Consider the following 18590-nt stretch of genomic DNA (forward strand, 5'->3'; position numbering starts at 1 on the left):
TTACCTTCTTTTCCAGAATGAGTATGAGACAGAAACCAAGATGTACTGTACCCTCAGTTAGTTTCAGCTCCCATATGCTTCCAACAGTGAGAGCATTTCACCAAACTGAGTGTGACACTGGTGTTAAGAGAGGTACTTTCATGTGGCATGACGCCTTAACACAAGCCGTCTGTTTCATATGGGGTTCAATCAAAGAAAACAGCACTCTGTTCCAATGCCAGAGAATACAATACTGTTGAATTTAATGAGAGTTTGATATGTTGGTCTCCAACATGGTATCTTCCCAGGTGACTTTTTTTTTTGTGATACTTGGTGTTCATTTTATGCCTTAACTTTACCCTCAGGAAAGAGGTACCAGCAGGTAGTATCAAGTATAATGGCAATTGTTGTTACCCTTAAGGAGTTCATGGTTCAAAAGAGATGATTGACGGTAGTGAAATAATTATAATACCAGAGCAATCAAGTTTACAATAGAGATGTTAACCACATTTTCTTATGTATGAAAACTTCCCTGCCCTCCATCCCTCTCCCACAAAAGAAGAGTTTGGAGGACTTACCTGGAACTTAAAATTTTCATAGAATAAAACATTTTCCTACATCAACTCATATGAGATCAATTGCATATTAGTAGGATAGATATGGGGCTTTCCTGATAGCTCAGCTGATAAAAAATCTGCCTGCAGTGTGGGAGACCTGGGTTCAATCCCTGGGTTGGAAAGACCGTCTGGAGAAGGGAATAGCTACCCACTCCAGTATTCTGGCCTAGAGAATTCCATGGACTGTATAGTCCATGGGGTCACGAAGAGTCGGACATGACAGCAACTTTCACTTCTCTTCAGGATAGATATATTTTCCATATTTTTTCACAGAATTTTAGGCGGTTTCTGGTTTCTATTTGTGGGTCCATATAAGCCTTTTTGTATAGCTATTCTAATGAAATAGCAGTATGGAACAGTGCTGAAGGTGGTACATCTAATTGCATGATAGAGTATTTGTTCCATAAATGTTAGAAAGTAGGTACTCTGAACAAGTGGATAAGGTACTCATATCTTTTTTCCCAAAATTCATTAAAATATAATTTGATACATAGCAGATCTTATATCTTGACAGAGGAGGCAAATCCCTTTAAATGGACCATTGTTTTAGCTTTTGTCTCTTCCCAGTTGCCATAGAAAATACTCAGAAACAGACTTTTGATATACCTCTCAGATTATTCTAGATTTTTGTTCTCTGTGTATTTTGAATCCTCTCTGCCCTATTCCTTTTAATAACTTAGCTTTTTACAATCTTCAACCAAAAATGAATTTCACTGTGATGGGTGGCACTGGGCAGGTGTATTAAGGAAGCATCTGTAGCTTGGCATATTGAGAGGCTTGTCCTCCCTTCAGAATGCTGTTTGTGGTGGTTTATACTGCTGATAGCAATCTACTCTCAGGTTTTAATGACATCATTCTTGCACCTTTTCAATAGATCAGACTGGAGTAAGTTGCTCTCCAATTCTGTTGGGTGAAGGACATTAGAAACCAGATCTTCTGGACATAGAAGTAAGGTTTTCAGACCCGTTGCGAAAGGGTATGTGTGCTTAGTTGCTCAGTCATGTCCGACTCTTTGCAACCCATGGACTGCAGCCCACCAGGCTTCTCTGTCCATGGGGATTCTCCAGGCAAAAATACTGGAGTGGATTGCCATGCCCTCTTCCAGAAGATCTTCTCAACCCAGGGATCGAAGCCAGGTCTCCTGCATTGTGGGTGGATTCTTTACCATCTGAGCCACCAGGGAAGCCTTAAGAAAGGGTGGATAGGTCTAATTTGAGGACCCATTGACAATAAGAAGCATGAGGCAGTTTATACGACTGATACGTGCATCTTTATCCTCTGAAGGGGTTAAGTGGGGATTGAAAAATTTGTCCCTTCTCTTCATTAATTAAAAAAAATATATATTGGAAAAGTAAAATGTTTCTCATTTTGGGGAGAGACTCTTCTCTCAAATATATATATTATGTCCAGAAAAAGTTAGTGACTATTTCGGTCATTAATTCTGCTTCTGTTCCTTGCTCTTAATGTCTGGGTTTGTGTGTCTCTGCATTTATTTACTTTGGGGGGCTATGATGACAAAAGATTAATAACCCCAGACTCTACTACCAACATTTGACAGATACAGAAACTTGCCTTTGCCTTCTGTAGGGCACTTTGAAAAGACAAGACTGAGGTTTGAAATAATATCACATATTCTAGGATGCTTTTTCTGTCATTGCATATGTGGTTATAGCTTGTGACAAGGACTCAGCGAACAGGATATAGAATGACAGCTTTCCAGTTTTCTTTTTTTGTTTTTTCTTTTTTCATATGGTAGAGTTGACTCTTTTTTTTAGTCAATTTAAAATTGCGAGTTAAAGGTGGTTTTAATTTTTTTGATTTTTGACATTCTATACAACAAATTAGTTACCTTGAAAAGAAGAGGAATTTGCCTTAGCCTGGGAAAGAGATTGTTATATTCAAGCATTTTAACACCATGACCTTTTATTCCATTGATTTCTATAGAGAAGCACAGGCATGCTTCAGAAAAGGTCAGTGATTCTAATTGAAGCACACACCAATTTTTTTCTAGTTGCAAAGGCGCCCATGCTTTTTGTTGCAAAAAAGATGATGAGATTTAGAGCTGACCATTTGTTACAAGAAAGCAATTTTCTCTGTGATGCATTGCTGTTTTTCTTTCACTTGGAAGGCATTGTTTGAAATCAACAATATCCAAAAACCAGATTTTTCCTTATTCATGCTATTTAATACCCCTCATTTTTATTTTTGAGGCCATTACATATCTGAGATCTCAATTGAAATTTCCCTCTGTGGACCTGATTTTTTTTTTTTTTTAGCTCTTTTAACTTTTATTTTTTATTTTTATTTATTTATTTATTTTTATTTTTACTTTATTTTACTTTACAATACTGTATTGCTTTTGCCATACATTGACATGAATCTGCCACAGGTCCTAATTTTGAAAGAAAAAAATGTGAGGAAAATGATACCTATTAAGTCTCATATATTTATGGTTAAAAGATTTTCCTTCCAACAAGAATGGCAGGATTTCAGAATTAGTGCTTAACATGAGTTTAAACATGTTTTAACTGTCATTCTTGGACTTTTCATAGAAGAGAATCTGTGCCTTTAGGAACCAAACTTGAGTATCTACATAACTATAGTTTGTTAAACCAAAAATTCACTGTGTCCTTTTGGAAAAGTCACCTGATCTTCATATTTGTTCTAACTTATATTGCATGAAGATGGAAGACTTTTCTTTTTTAAATGGTTGTTAAATTGTTGGCCAACTTAATATTTAATATTGCAAGAGTTCTTTTTTATAATCTGGTTTAGTGTTGGTCTTTGTCCAGTATAAAGTGGAAGAAAGAATTGCCCACGTTTTAATATCTGAAGTCAGGGATTAAAATTGTGTTTTCAAAGCTTTCTGTCTATATTCATTCTGGAGGAAATAATTTGTGTTCTCCATTTTATTCTCCCAACTCAGCTAAACCAGCTAAATACCTTTACTTTGCTTTCGGAAAGCTTTTAACACATCATTAATAGTTTCTCACACAACCTCAGTTGCTCATTGCACATAGAACATTAAATGTGTTCTCAGACTTCAGTTAGGCAGGCATTTCAACCCACTGTAGTTCTGAACTTTAGATGGTGAGAGGTTTTGAACCTGATAGGGTAGTTTTTAACATAAGACCACATCACAGATTTTCACACGTATGCACACCTTGAGCTGTCCAGAACGATTAACTCTCTATTATTAAAGTGCTTATATAGTAGTGCTTTCTTATGACATTTGCATAACCTTTATCTATAGCAATCATTTATTTGTAATAGTTTATAAACTCCCCTGGTTCTTACTGACTCTAGGAACTGGGTAATGAGTTTATTCTTACCTTTATTCTCTTTTGTCTGAGAGGTGGAAACAATCTAAGTCATAGACTGATTGGCAGGCTCAAACATGGGATTATGGAAGATTGACCATCATTGCAGGATTATTATATTAGGAAATTGACAAGCAAGTATCTCCCTTTCTTCGCCTTCAAAGCCTTGACGACTCCTCCAATATCTGTTCTCGGTTAGAGCCTAAATAACAGCACTCTAAAATCAGTCCCATTCTCTGCTCCTTCTCCTTACCGTGCTCTCATCATCCGTTAGTTCTGCCTGACAAGAGCGATCTTGACCTCAGTGACTGTCATGTCATAAAATGGGAACAAGCTCCCTATCTTCTGTTTATTTCAAAATCTTTTGATCAGTCCAGGGCCAACCTTGTCAGCATTCTTGCTAGCTTGAGGTAATAGAAAATCTATCATAGTGGCAAAGAGCATGGAACCAGACAACCTAGATTTGAATCCCAGCTTTGCCTTTTACTTGTGTTTTCTTGGACAAGTTACTTAACCTCTCTGTGCCTCAATTTCCTGGTTAATAAAATGAAAATATTTAGTAGTGCCATAAAGAAGGCTGAATGCCGAAGAATTGATGCTTTTGAGCTGTGGTATTGGAGAAGACTCTTCAGAGTCCCTTGAACTACAAGATCAAACCAGTCAATCCTAAAGGAAATCAATATTGAATATTCATTTGAAGGATTGATACTGAAGCTCCAATACTTTGGCCACCTGATGTGAAGAGCCAACTCATTGAAAAAGACCCTGATGCTGGGAAAGATTGAAAGCAGGAGGAGAAGGGGATGACAGAGGATGAGATGGTTGGATGGCATCACTTGACTCAATTGACATGAATTTGAGCAAGCTCCAGGAGATGCAGAAGGACAGGGAAGCCTGGCATGCTGCAATCCATGGGGTTGCAAAGAGTTGGGCATGACTGAGCAAATGAGCAACAACCACCCCATAGAGTTATTTTGAGGAATAAATTGGGAAAGATAGTTAGAACAGTACTTAACAAGTGCAAAAAAATAGTAAGGAAAGGCCTTATAGATGAAGTAGAACTTAGTGAAGTTGGAAGACAATAGAAACTCCTATGGACTTTGTGATGCAAAGTGCACCAGGCCAGCTATGAACAGATGGTATTAGCAAGTCCTCATCACAAATGGACTTTAGTAATGGCTGATCAGTAACTACCTAGCCCATTTATAGAGAGGTGTGTTTTTTTTAATGTTAACTGTTAATGAAGAGTGGGTTGTCAACCTCAGTACCTCATATTCTCTTACCTGGTCTCTTCTAGCTTTAGTTTTTTTTGCCATTTAGTTTTTTTTCAGATCTTTGAAACACTGTTTCAGGATATATACAGAAAATCTATTCTGTATACAACTCGCCGGCACCTCCAAGCCTTCCATCCAGACTGCATCTACATTATAGCTGTCTTACTACTTTTCCCATTACCTTAACCAAACTCTTCTTATTAATGAGAAAGACATAATTTCCTCCTTCAGCCTATCATCCCACAACCACTCACCTTGGGTCTTCCTGGTGGTCCAGTGACTAATACTCTGCCCAAAGACTACTCCCCTGTGATGCCCTGAAGTAGGAGTCACATCTCCTGGTAGTAGCCCCCTCATGGCTACAGAAAGATTACTTTGGCCTTATGTATTTTAGGGCTTCCCCCATGGCTCAGTGGTAAAGAATCCACCTGCAATGCAGGAGCTGTGGGATCAATTCCTGAGTGGGGAAGATCCCCTAGAGGAGGAAATGGAAACCCACTCCAGTATTCTTGCCTGGGAAATTCCACAGACAGAGGAGCCTTGTGGGCTACAATCCATAGGGTCACAAAGCGTCAGAAACAACTCAGATGACTTAGCAGCAGTAGTATATGTGCAAATCCTGAGGTTGTTTTAAAAGAACTGTTTCAAGTTCCAACTCACAGTTGGAATTTTTTTCCCTCTGCTTTGAAGAGAGTTGCTATAGTAGGAACAACTTATTCACACCAGTTCTTTGAAACACCTGTGTTTCAGGTGACGCCAAAAAAACCTAAAGCTAGAATCTAGTCTTTCCATCTCTATTACAAAATAAATATACCTCTAAAACTTCCCAGCTGGTGGGGAATGAAATGCTGCCAGCCTTCCCAACTATTTGAGGGTAATAATGAATAACAACAAAGCCATACCTCATTTGAGCCCCTGAAAAGCCTCATAACCCCATTATCATTCTCTTGAACTGCTTAACCTTCTGGTTAACCTTCTGATTATTAGCCTCTTTAATCCAGGTGTGAGGATTTGGGGACGCTCTTAGGGCTATTTATTTGATCTTTTTGTCCTATTCCACTGTTCTGACTTTATTTTTTAAGGTTGGTAGACACCAGGGAGACATGTGTTACATAGAGACCCAGAGGTTTCAGAAGTCACTAAATTTATCAGACCTGCCTTAATTGGAGGATATAGGGAAGCAGTGGGGCTTTTAGCCACTTCATAGACCAGCTGAGTCTCCTGCTACCAGCTCAATTTATTTGAGAGCAATACTTCAGGGAACTTAATAAACCTGTAGCACACTAGCATGAATCTGAATTTTAACCAGAGTACAATTTATTTACTACTTATTAATACATCAGTTTGCTCTGTGTATAATATATAATGCCATTATTAAAAGTTAAGTGCACTGAATTGTTGGTGTAGGTTTAATAATTACATGTTTAATTAACAGTTTTCCTCTTACTGATACATCACTCAGAGGTGGCAAGAGAACCCAGATGGTTCAGTTCAGCTCAGTCGTGTCCAACTATGCAACCCCATGAATCGCAGCACGCCAGGCCTCCCTGTCCATCACCAACTCGCAGAGTTCACTCAGACTCACGTCCATCGAGTCACTGATGCCATCCAGCCATCTCATCCTCTGTCGTCCCCTTCTCCTCCTGCCCCCAGTCCCTCCCAGCATTAGAGTCTTTTCCAGTGAGTCAACTCTTTGCATGAGGTGGCCAAAGTACTGGAGTTTCAGCTTCAGCATCATTCCTTCCAAAGAAATCCCAGGTCTGATCTCCTTCAGAATGGACTGGTTGGATCTCCTTGCAGTCCAAGGGACTCTCAAGAGTCTTCTCCAACACCACAGTTCAAAAGCATCAATTCTTCAGCGCTCAGCTTCTTTCACAGTCCAACTCTCACATCCATACATAACCACTGGAAAAACCAGAACCTTGACTAGGCGGACCTTAGTCGGCAAATGAATGTCTCTGCTTTTGAATATGCTATCTAGGTTGGTCATAAATTTTCTTCCAAGGAGTAAGCGTCTTTTAATTTCATGGCTGCAGTCACCATCTGCAGTGACTTTGGAGCCCAAAAAAATAAAGTCTGACTCTGTTTCCACTGTTTCCCCATCTATTTCCCATGAAGTGATGGGACCAGATGCCATGATCTTTGTTTTCTGAATGTTGAGCTTTAAGCCAACTTTTTCACTCTCCACTTTCACTTTCATCAAGAGGCTTTTTAGTTCCTCTTCACTTTCTGCCATAAGGGTTGGTGTTATCTGCATATCCGAAGTTACTGATATTTCTCCTGGCAATCTTGATTCCAGCTTGTGCTTCTTCCAGCCCAGTGTTTCTCATGATGTACTCTGCATAGAAGTTAAATAAGCAGGGTGACAATATACAGCCTTGATGTACTCCTTTTCCTATTTGGAACCAGTCTGTTGTTCCATGTCTAGTTCTAACTGTTGCTTCCTGACCTGCATATAGGTTTCTCAAGAGGCAGGTCAGGTGGTCTGGTATTCCCATCTCTTTCAGAATTTTCCACAGTTGATTGTGATCCACACAGTCAAAGGCTTTGGCATAGTCAATAAAGCAGAAATAGATGTTTTTCTGGAACTCTCTTGCTTTTTCCATGATCCAGCGGATGTTGGCAGTTTGATCTCTGGTTCCTCTGCCTTTTCTAAAACCAGCTTGAACATCTGGAAGTTCACGGTTCACCTATTGCTGAAGCCTGGCTTGAAGAATTTTGAGCATTACTTTACTAGTGTGTGAGATGAGTACAATTGTGCGGTAGTTTGAACATTCTTTGGCATTGCCTTTCTTTGGGATTGGAATGAAAACTGACCTTTTCCGGTCCTGTGGCCACTACTGAGTTTTCCAAATTTGCTGGCATATTGAGTGCAGCACTTTCACAGCATCATCTTTCAGGATTTGAAATAGCTCAACTGGAATGCCATCACCTCCACTAGCTTTGTTCGTAGTGATGCTTTCTAAGGCCCACTTGACTTCACATTCCAGGATGTCTGGCTCTAGGTGAGTGATCACACCATCGTGATTATCTGGGTCGTGAAGATCTTTTTTGTACAGTTCTTCTGTGTATTCTTGCCACCTCTTCTTAATATCTTTTGCTTCAGTTAGGTCCATACCATTTCTGTCCAGATGATAGATAATAGAATTAGGTTGAAGTGGCGTTTTTCCAAAGGAAATACGATATGCACAAGCCTAGCAGAGTTTTGTTCCGTGTGTGTTGTTCTGGATATGTGGTATACTAACCAGTTAGGAGATGCCGATCTAATAGTTAATTTTTGCCACCCTGAGTTCAAGTCTGAGAAACTCCAGGTGACTAGAAGTTCTTTACCAAAACCAGGAGTCCCATGGGTAGAGGTCTCACAGCGATTAACACTTTTAATTGTTCCCTGGAGTTTCCAGTCCTTCCAGAACCAACCCTCTCTCAAAAGTAGTATGCAGTATGCCAAGAAAACTGCATGAGACCTGTTAATAAGAAGTGAATATAATTTTCCTTTTCAGCAGTGATATCCTTTTAGGATTCTGATCTTAAGATCAGTACCTTAAAGGAACTTTTTTAATTGGTTGCCTGTTTTGTTTTTTTCTTTTTTTCTTAACTTAGGTTCTTTTGGCTTTCCTTTGGGAAGGGACAGGGAAATGTTAGGAGGAGATAAGAATAAAGTTACATGTTCTTCCCATAACAGTGATGATGGTAGCAGCGGCTATGTGTCAGACATTTATATGTGATTCACATACAGCATCTGGACCCAGCAGTGTAGTAGATGTCATTGTGTTTCTTTTATAAATGCAAAAACAAACTCAAGAGAGATTATTTAACTTGTCTGATGTTACCAAGCCAGTAAGTGACCAAGTCGAGATTCTAACCTGGTCTTTAATTCCAAAGCCTACACCACACTGTCTCCAACTACCAAATTCTGTTTTAACTCCTCATTCTAAAAAATCTCCCCTCTTCTCAAGTAGAATTATTTTGTTCACCTTTTTTGATGTTTCATCTATTGAAAGACAAAGCACAGGTTAAGAGCAAAAGCTGGGGTTTAGCACCAACTCTGCTGTGTACAAGCTATGACTTCTGGCTGCTTTCTTCACCTTTCTAACCCTCTTTGCTTATTTGTATAATGGGAATGTTAATAGGACTTAGAGTAATTATGAATAGATGAGACAAATTAACTTTAAGCTGGAGGTCTGACACATAGAAAACTAAATAGCAATTTTTTAAAATCACGTTTCTGTGGCCATGTACATTAAAATCTTTTTGCTTCCTTCTTACTCTTTCTACCTGACTTTTACTTGCCAGTCTTAACACTGTTTCTGATCTCTTGCACGGTGCTTTGCATTCATTCACCTTTTTCCTCTGTTTTGTCATTGAGTTAGCGTGCTCTCTACACCCCTTGGTACCCAGTCAGTATTTATTGGTGCTAATGATAATGGTTAAGCAGTGATGGTGTTGGCACCAGTCCTGCAGCCTCTGAGACTGCCTGAGTAATCATGACTTCCTAAAAACAGAGACAGACTCAATCATCTTTCTCATAATTGAAGGTCAGAATTTGATGTCAGCATTTGTTTCTGTGGTGACTATGTAGCTTTTTCTGTGGAATTACCTTTGACAGTTGGAGTAGCCGGGCTTTCTGGCGTGAGACTGACTGTCATGCATTCTTAAATTACTTTCTAAAGTAGATGCAGCATCATAAAGGTAGGTAAACAAATACTGATCGTGGTACAGATTTGTTTTTCTTGAATCGAGAGGTCAGGGGAGGCCTACCATTGAGGGGCAGTTGACGACCAGACTATCTACATTAGTTCCCTAGTTTTCTTCCCATAATCCTTTCTGGCATCAAAGAACATTGTACAAAACTGTGTTTAATCCTAAACATGCCTCTCTTTTCTCCAACTTCTGGTATCTCTAATATATTCCTACCTCATTTCTTTGATTCTCAGAAGATTTCTTATTTTTGCTTTTTCTGCTTCAAACTCTGTCCTCATAAACACATTTTATTCCACAGCAACCCTTTGTGGGTGTCCAGCAGGGTGTCCTGCATGTTATATTGATACTTGGGCCCTATGCACTAACAACGCAGCTGCTAACACTGATGGCCATTATTCTAAAGAATATCATGTTATTAAGGCTGAATTTTATAATTCATTAATGATAACATGCTTCTATAATTTAGAAATCCAGATTTTTTTAATAACAAAAGGAAAGAAATAGAAAAGAAACTTAATTAAGAAAAGAAAAACTTTGTACAAGAAAAAGAAGATTGTAAGCAGAAGCAAAATTAATGCCCTGTCTGTGGCAGATTTCATTTAGTAGTAATTACTTGTTACTATGTCTAATGTAATATAATATATAAACTTATATTTTTAGTTTAATCTCCCACTAAAACCTGTCCTATATTTCCAGCAATCTATAGTTCAGACTTGTTTTCTTCCTCATTTTCTTCTCAAGGAATACCACTACACAAAGTTAGCTGGGGCTTCTTTTATATATATATATATATACACACATACATACATACATATATACATATACACACACACACACGTTAATGTGCATATGCTAATTTTTTTGTGTTTTCCTTGTCCGTTTAAAGAAATAGAGAATATGAAGCTATTCAAGTAAGTGTGTATGGTTCATTGGTATAGGAAAGTGTTAATTGAATTGTCAATTTTAGTTTTGTAGCTTAAGAAAGGTGAAATAAGAAGTTCCCTGACAGTCCAGTGGTTAGGACTCTGCTCTTCCAATGCAGGGGGCAAGGGTTCAATCCCCACTCAGGGAACTAAGATCCCACGTGCCACATGGCATGGCCAAAATACAAATTTTTAAAAAAAGGGAAAAAGAAGTGTGAAAGGAATAAAATTTGAATGAAGTAACAGGGGAGAGAGAGTATGAGGTAGAAAAACTTGTGTCCATCATTTTTTTTTAACCTTTGTATTATTTTTCAGTTGCTGGCAAAAGGAGTATCATTATTTAGCTTGTCAACCTGACATTCGTTCACCCCGAACGTAGATCTGTTGCATGGGAGTGGTACGAGGTTGTTATGAGGATTAAATGAGGTGATCTGTATTAAGAGTAGCACATAGTAGGCTCAAGGGTGCTTTATTTGAGGTCTGACCTGTTAGTAACAGAACCAAGGTTACAGTTCAGGTACTAGAGGAAATGAGTAAGAGCGTGGCAGTTACTTCAGACACCTTTGGATTCAGTTCCTCCAGAAGGAAAGCCTAAAACTCAAAAAGAGAACAGTTCTTTAGAATAACCTAACTTGTGCTGTGAGAAATCAGGGAGATAATTCATAGCAAGTGCTTCCAAAGTGCCTCACATATAGAGGGAACTCAATAAATGTTCATTGCTTTTATTTTTGTTATTTCTTGGTTTTTGTGGTTGTTTTTTTTTTTTTATTCTTAAGGTAAACCATTTTAGGAAACCTAATGCATGACTTCCCTGGTGGCTCAGTGGCAAAGAATCCACCTGCCAATGCAGGAGTTGCAAGAGACACAGGTTCCATCCCTGGGTTGGGAAGATCCCTTGGAGTAGGAAATGGCAACCCACTCCAGTATTCTTGCCTGAAAAATCCCATGGACAGAGGAGCCTGGGGGCTACAGTCCATGCGGTCTCAAAGAGTTGGACGCAACTGAGCACAATGCATGTTTGTGTGTTTTTATAGATATAGGTAAATTGCCAATTAGAATGTGCATCGAATGAGAAGTTCAGTATGAGCCGAGGAAACCTGGATGGTTTCTCACATGTTTCACTGATGGTGTAAATCTCTGTAGTTACTGGCATTTAGCAATTCTAATAATTTAGAGGTTTATCTTTTTAGAAGAATGTGTCTTGGTTGTGCTGCTTTGCTTCTCTTAACTCCTCTTGGCCCTGTGATGACAGATCTGCCTTATTCAGTCCAGAGCAGTGCCTAAGGGGCTTTACGAGATCAATAGCCATGACATTGTTGTGATCTTTGAGTGAATCTGTTGTAATTGCTTGTTTGATTGTCCACTTGCCTTGGTGGGCTATGAACTCAATCTTGGCAGTGACGCTCTTACACTCCATCACATTTTCAGTGGCCAGAATGGAGCCCATGTCTGGCACATGCTGCTATTCTGGGTATTTGTTGGAGAACGAGGAGAGTGACTTCTCATTTTAAGACACATAGTGAGGGAGGGATTCTAAAAGCTCCACCGTGTAACCCAGTCCAGAATTTGATTGTTTTTTGGAATCTGGTTTTTTCGAGGTGCAAAGTAGATCCGTCTTAGGAATTTCATTTTCTCTCTTGACAGTAAACAGAGTGAGGCAGAATTTCACAGAAAGGGTCTGACTTAGGGATCATTACGATCTAGGTGTGAATCCAAGCTCTGTGTCAGCAGCTGAACCTCTCCCAGCCTCGATGTGCTCATATCTTAATAGAAATAGTTACAAATTAGATATTGTACACAGGGATTAAATGAGGTGATAAAGTGGCACATAAGTAGCTTCAACAGGAAGTTAGCTTCCTTCTTTTCTTCTCATAGCACTTAATTAAAAGTAATTCAGCTTTTCTTTATTGCAAAGTAGTGTGCATGCTGTGTGACATGTGGTTAAGAAATGGGAATAGTAGGCAAGCAGGAAGCGGCTTTGTGGGATAGAGCACGCGCTGGGCTGGGAGTTGGGAAGCATAAGGTAGTAAGGCTTTTTGCAAACTTGGAATGTGACCTTGGGTAAATCCCATAACCTCTCTGTGACTAAGTTTGTGTTTCTGTTAATTGATGTTCTCCATTGACTAGTAATATTTGAGAAAGCAGTGAAGGGACTGTTTTCTACCCCGATATATATAAAGAAGTTTCTGAAATGTCAGTATTACAAAAAAAAAAAAAAAAACACCTACACAAAATTAACTCTTTAAAACAACACAGATACACTTGTGCCTCTTGGGCACCTTCAGGTATCAAGAGCTGCTACCGTCCCCTGCCTTGCATTTCTAATTGTTAATTTGCATCATTCGTTTTTCTGAAGCAAATCAGTACATTTTGAAATCCATATTTCATGGAGCTACTTAACTAATTGCTGCAATCAGCAGCAATTTATTTTATAGCAGGGCTGTTCAAATCACTGTGAGGTTGGCATAGCATGCACAGTGTGTTTTTTACAAACATATTTTTAATGATGAGTTTTAATAAGGGAGAATGGTTAATCTGCTAATATTCTCCTGAAAGTCCTAACTTTGGTCCTGTGATTTACCTTTACCCAATGCTAACTTTAAAGGCCATAGCAAAGTCAGTGACCCAGTGGGCACACCAGCTGTTGGAGAGGCTGTCCCATTTAGAAGGACAGAGAGAGGGAAAGAGCACCCTGTTTTTCTTATTTGGAGACCCTCATTAAATTACTCAGAAACAATAATCAGATAGCTGCTGTTCAAGTTAATGGCACCTCCGAGTCCCTGTCAAGAGAGCTTTATTTAATGTGTGACAGACCTGGAGTGGTGCAGGTGCCTTTTCAGGCCCTCATTTAATTTAAGCTGCTTTAGTTGGCATGGCAACTAGTTGAGACATCTGGGAGACATTATGTTGGGGATTGAGACTTTGGAGGATTTCTGCTAGAGCAAAGCAGAAACCTTATCATAAAGTGGTGTGTGTTGCTTCTAAATTTCTGCAGCTCTGTTGTTCAGTCGTCAATTCAGGAATTGTATTTTTCCAGAGAAGTAAAATTTTTAAAGGTTGGCCTGGCCATTGGCTTGTTTTCTGTGAAGAAAAAATTTGCTTTATCCCTGAGGTGAAACATATTATTTCAACCCTGAAGACTTTATTTTGCTAAACTAAAGCTTGACAAAACTTATTCTATGCAGAGTGGTTGTTGTGATTACTTTGTAAAAAGTATATTTTTAAAATTTCTCAGACTTTTATATTTAAAAGATATTAGAGGAAGGGAAATATCTCTGTACAAAGGTAAATGAAATTGTCAAGGTAGACTGGGCTATATGTGGTTTTCCCTGGACTTTCTGATTAAATTAAGAGATTATTAAACACTACCCTCATTTTTTTTTTAACGCTGACTGTCATCTTCTCAAGAAGCAGAGACATGAAAGTAACACTCGTTTAAACTCTTTCTTAAATATTATAACAGGAGATTAAATGAAAGGTTTTTTAAATTCACAGATCCTGAAGACAAGTAACATGATAATCTGGTCATTTGTGTTTAGCAGAGGGAGTACCTGCTGGTTTATATTTTGTAAGAAATTATGCACATAATGTGCTCTTAGTATAGAAGAATTGACTTACTATTTGAAGTCATCCTTTATATTCATTTTGAACACCTTGTCTTTCAGGTTCATTTTGGTTTGGGGGGCTTGTTTGTTTTGTTTTTGCTGTCTGTTAATACCTTGCTCTGTATTAGGTTGAACCATGTGAAATAATTATTTTTGTTGGTCAAAATGGTTGAACATTATCAGTTCAAATCCAGTAGGTCTAAGGTGGGAACAACACCCTGATCTGGAAGTACTTGTTTCATAATACTAGGTTAAATATAAGAGTGTTTTCTGAAATTAGTAATTATTTGTAAAGTATCTGGTTAGAATAGTACCCATTCCAGCCAGACAATGTTTTCCTTTTCCCTTTTCTTTGAAAATGTAGTCACTGTTAGAAGAAAGCATATGATATTATTTCATGCTTATTCTCTGTTTTTGGCTTTTGTATCAGTTTTTTTCCTTTTATAAGTCAAAGCAAGATCTTTCAAGTGCCAGCACCATGAATTCAATCAACCGGATAACTTGAAAATTAAGATGTTTTCTCTCTGCTGTTTGTATGCATACCAACTGTCACCAGTCACAGTAAAGATTCTGGCATTACAGCTTGGCGCCTGTTTTGTAGATATGTGAAATAGAATAGAATGTAACCTGCTCTTCACTTCCATGCAAGAACTTTTCAATCCTGGCAGGAAGAAGAAAATTGTCAGTAAACTCAGAAGACATGACTGACATCCCATACAGATAAGTACTCTGTTTAGGAGTTTTCTTTTCCTAAGTAAAACCAGAAGATGACAATACGGGGATGTCAGTTGTGAAGTTTTTCTGTGTTTGCTCTGTTGTTCTGTTTTTCCCTGTGTAATGTTCCTTTGTTTTCATCCCTTGAGATTTCTGGAACCAACTCAAGAATATTAGAACCTCTGATTAAAGCTTAATGGTGCAAATAGAAAATTTTTTCCCCTATCTCTATCCTATGATTAAGATTTCCCAGTGGGGGGAAAAACTTTTTAGTATATACAAGAGGGTTAATATCCTTAATATGTAAGGCACTTCTATAAATAAAATTATCACCCCAGTAGAAAACTGAGTTTAAAAAAGAAAGAATTCTCTCTTCACTCCTCCTCTCTTTTTTCTCCTCTCATACTCACACATATATGTGGCCAATAAACATGTAAACAGTTTCCATCTGAAAACACGTTTGATAAAACACAGATCTTTATTGCTAAAATCCTTCCTACAGTCCCCAAGAATTCATACTAGAAGAGGCAGAAACCTCTACTGGCAGTAATGAGAACCCAGAAGCAGGTTACTTCTTGCTCAGAACATAAAAGCAGCTAAGGAATTGGAGACATCAGGTATCTTAGAAAGTAGGGATGCACGTAGATCTAAACCCAGAATTGCTTTCAGACCTTCGTTAGAAGTAGTAAAGATGTTCAGGTGTCTTTTCCTATCCCACAGGAGACCAAATAAAGCCTTATTCCCCGGTGACAGCAGGAGCTAAGCTATGGTGTCTCTGGCTCTTCCCCTGCTCTTACAGACTATCTTGGACATGTTATTTTGAGCCGTCAGTGAGTCATCCATTGGAGATGATGAGTAGACAGTTAAATATACAAGGCTGGAATTGAGGCAAGAAAATTACTAGAGATGTAAAGTTGGGAATCGTCAGCATGGATGTTTATTTAAAGTCATGGGACTCTCTTCGATTACCCTAGAGAGTGAGTATCTGAAGAGAAGAGGACCAAGCCCTGGGGCATTTCAACAGTAAGTGGTTGGGAAGGATCACCAACAAAGGGAATGAGAGGAAACAAACAGAAAGGGAGAAGGAAAGTCAGCTGAATGTTCCACTAGCCATTCGGAGAAAATGTCTCACAAAGGAAGGGTTGTCCAACTATGTATGTCAGCTGTTACCAATATTTCATTCTCCCTATGCCCAAATTGTCCCTTTTCCTACTTGTTTGTGCTGAAACATTAAATAAAAAGTGTTTTTAAGTCCCCAAATAATCACTTACTACAAGAGACTTTTTAAAGCTCAGAAAGGTAAGATACAAAACCTGTCACTTTTTGAAAATGCAGCACTTACCCTTCCAATGAGCATGCCAGTTTTGAAACAAGAGCCCCTGCCCCAGATCCTTTTAGTTTTTTATAGCTAATGGTGAGCACCCAAAGACTCCAGCCTCCATAATATCTTTCTCATAGAAAAATTTTAGGATCTGAGGAAATATGTAAGAAAGCAAACTAACTGCTATTTTTTGTCTTGCTTTTCCCTGCTTTCAGGTGCACAGGGCTGGGGAAGAAGCCTTAGTGTTTTACTCAGAATATGAAACTAACTTTTACAAGGTGTCAAAAGAATTTGTTTGGGTTATTTTTCTTGTTTATTCATTTGTCTTTATTAAGTTTTATTGGAATACAGTTGATTTACAGTGTTGTGTTAATTTCTGCTGTATAGTAAAGTGAATCATTCACAATATACCCACCCTTTTTAAGATTCTTTTCACATATAGAATGTGTCAAAAGAACTTAAATCGTGTAAGAGCCTCCTAAACTCAAAGGCCCTCTTCTCTTGTCTGAAGAAAGCTTTTATATCATAAAACTTGCCTAAAATTTTAAGGAGTTGTTACTGAAGGCAGGGGTAAGTCACGAATCTGTCCTTTTCTAAATAAGCAAAAGACAGTGTCTTTACCAAGAGAGTTCCACATCTCCGTTATTCCCTGGGCCCTAGCCTTCGGTCATCTGCCTCATGTTAATTGTGTAAAACCCTGAGGATATACTGAGTACAAAGCTCAGGAAGCTTAAAATTAAGTACGGGAGGTATACATGTATAAGAAGGTAAATAATAAAAGTTCAGTTGTGAAGACTGTAGAGACTGAGATACGAACTAACCGTTGTGCATGTCTTTCGGAGTGCCATGCTTTACAGAGTAACTGAAGCCACTGTTAATGGATGGATTACACCTTTTGCTTTGGTGCCATGGTGGCCTAGCATGAGACCAGCACTCTTTCTTGTTCGGATTCAGAGGACACTCCAGGAACATGTCTGAGTAGACGCTGAGACTGCTGGTCTTCACATTTCTCCTGATCTGACTGTCTTTGAAAATATTTTCCCTTATTTTTCTCTTTTATAGTGCTAATTATAGTCACTTGATTGTTAACTTCTAACTTTTTAAAATTTTGTTTTGGCAGTGTTTTCATCTTAGGAGGGCTGGAATTGTCACCTCTCTTCCTGCTGTCCTAAACCTTTCTTTCCTTAAAGCTTTTTCTAGCCTTAAAAAGAGAAATTATTTTTTTAGAGTTGGTACCTAATTTATAGGGTTTGGGGGCTGAATTCTCTGAACTCTCCTTAACTAAAAACCTCAAGATATGTTGTCACAGAACTGATGCAGAGTGACCTGCATAAAATTATCGTCTCTCCTCAACCACTCAGCTCAGATCATGTCAAAGTTTTTCTTTATCAGATTTTGCGAGGTAAGACTTTCTCTGTGAAGAAAAAGGTAGTGTCACTGTATAAATTAAATGTTTTGCTTTTCATTTGAACTAATCTGACCTTCCAAGGCTAACTTCTTGCCTAACAACTGTTTTTCTTCTGACCAAAGTATATTTAATACTCTCTATACTTGATGTTAAATAAGAAGCTTGTAAGGGTAGCCAAATGGTTCTTATTTTCAGTGATGGAAGAGAAGGTCCTATCTAATTCATTAAGTAGTCAAGGGGGTTAATCTCGGGGGGTACATAAGCAGGATGTTTTGCCACAAAGCTTCCACTGAATAGCCTTTAGTAGGAGTATGTGGCTGGCATCAGATGATTAACTGAAAAGGAACTGTGTTTCCTATGGATGACATACATTCTTTAAGCCGGCAGTAGGTGGGCCTGGTCTGAGAGTTGGCAGGCATGCCTGAGTTCCACTCTAGAAAGGCAAAATGAGTTTTAAAGTCAAAGCGTGGAGAAGACTGACAGAAACAGCCAGCTCACTCACCCTCCAGCCTGGCTCATGAAGGAGCACTGATGTGATGGAGAAACAGTTTGGGCTGACATTGTTGGGGCTTCCTCCGGCCATCTGGTGTCCTTCAGAATTTTGGCGTTGCACCTGTTTAAAGCTGAAACAGTTTTCTTACCTAGTAAAATGTTTTCTCCCATAGGATTCAAAGAATTAAGACATTCCTTATAAAAATTGAAAAGCATCTGCCAAAGGAACTAAAACA

General features: G+C 38.6%; 1 protein-coding gene across 1 annotated transcript in view; it reads left to right on the forward strand.

The window, feature by feature from the left end:
* The window catches only part of NLK (nemo like kinase), a 127376-nt gene that overhangs the window by 81752 nt on the left and 27034 nt on the right, over nt 1–18590 (forward strand). Inside the window, exon 4 of the mRNA XM_018064292.1 lies at nt 17750–17856. Within this exon, the coding sequence (XP_017919781.1) occupies nt 17750–17856 (107 nt within the window). The remainder of the gene's footprint in view (nt 1–17749; nt 17857–18590) is intronic.

The sequence above is a fragment of the Capra hircus genome, chromosome 19 (assembly GCF_001704415.2).
Source record: "Capra hircus breed San Clemente chromosome 19, ASM170441v1, whole genome shotgun sequence".
In the NCBI taxonomy this organism is placed as follows: Eukaryota; Metazoa; Chordata; class Mammalia; order Artiodactyla; family Bovidae; genus Capra; species Capra hircus.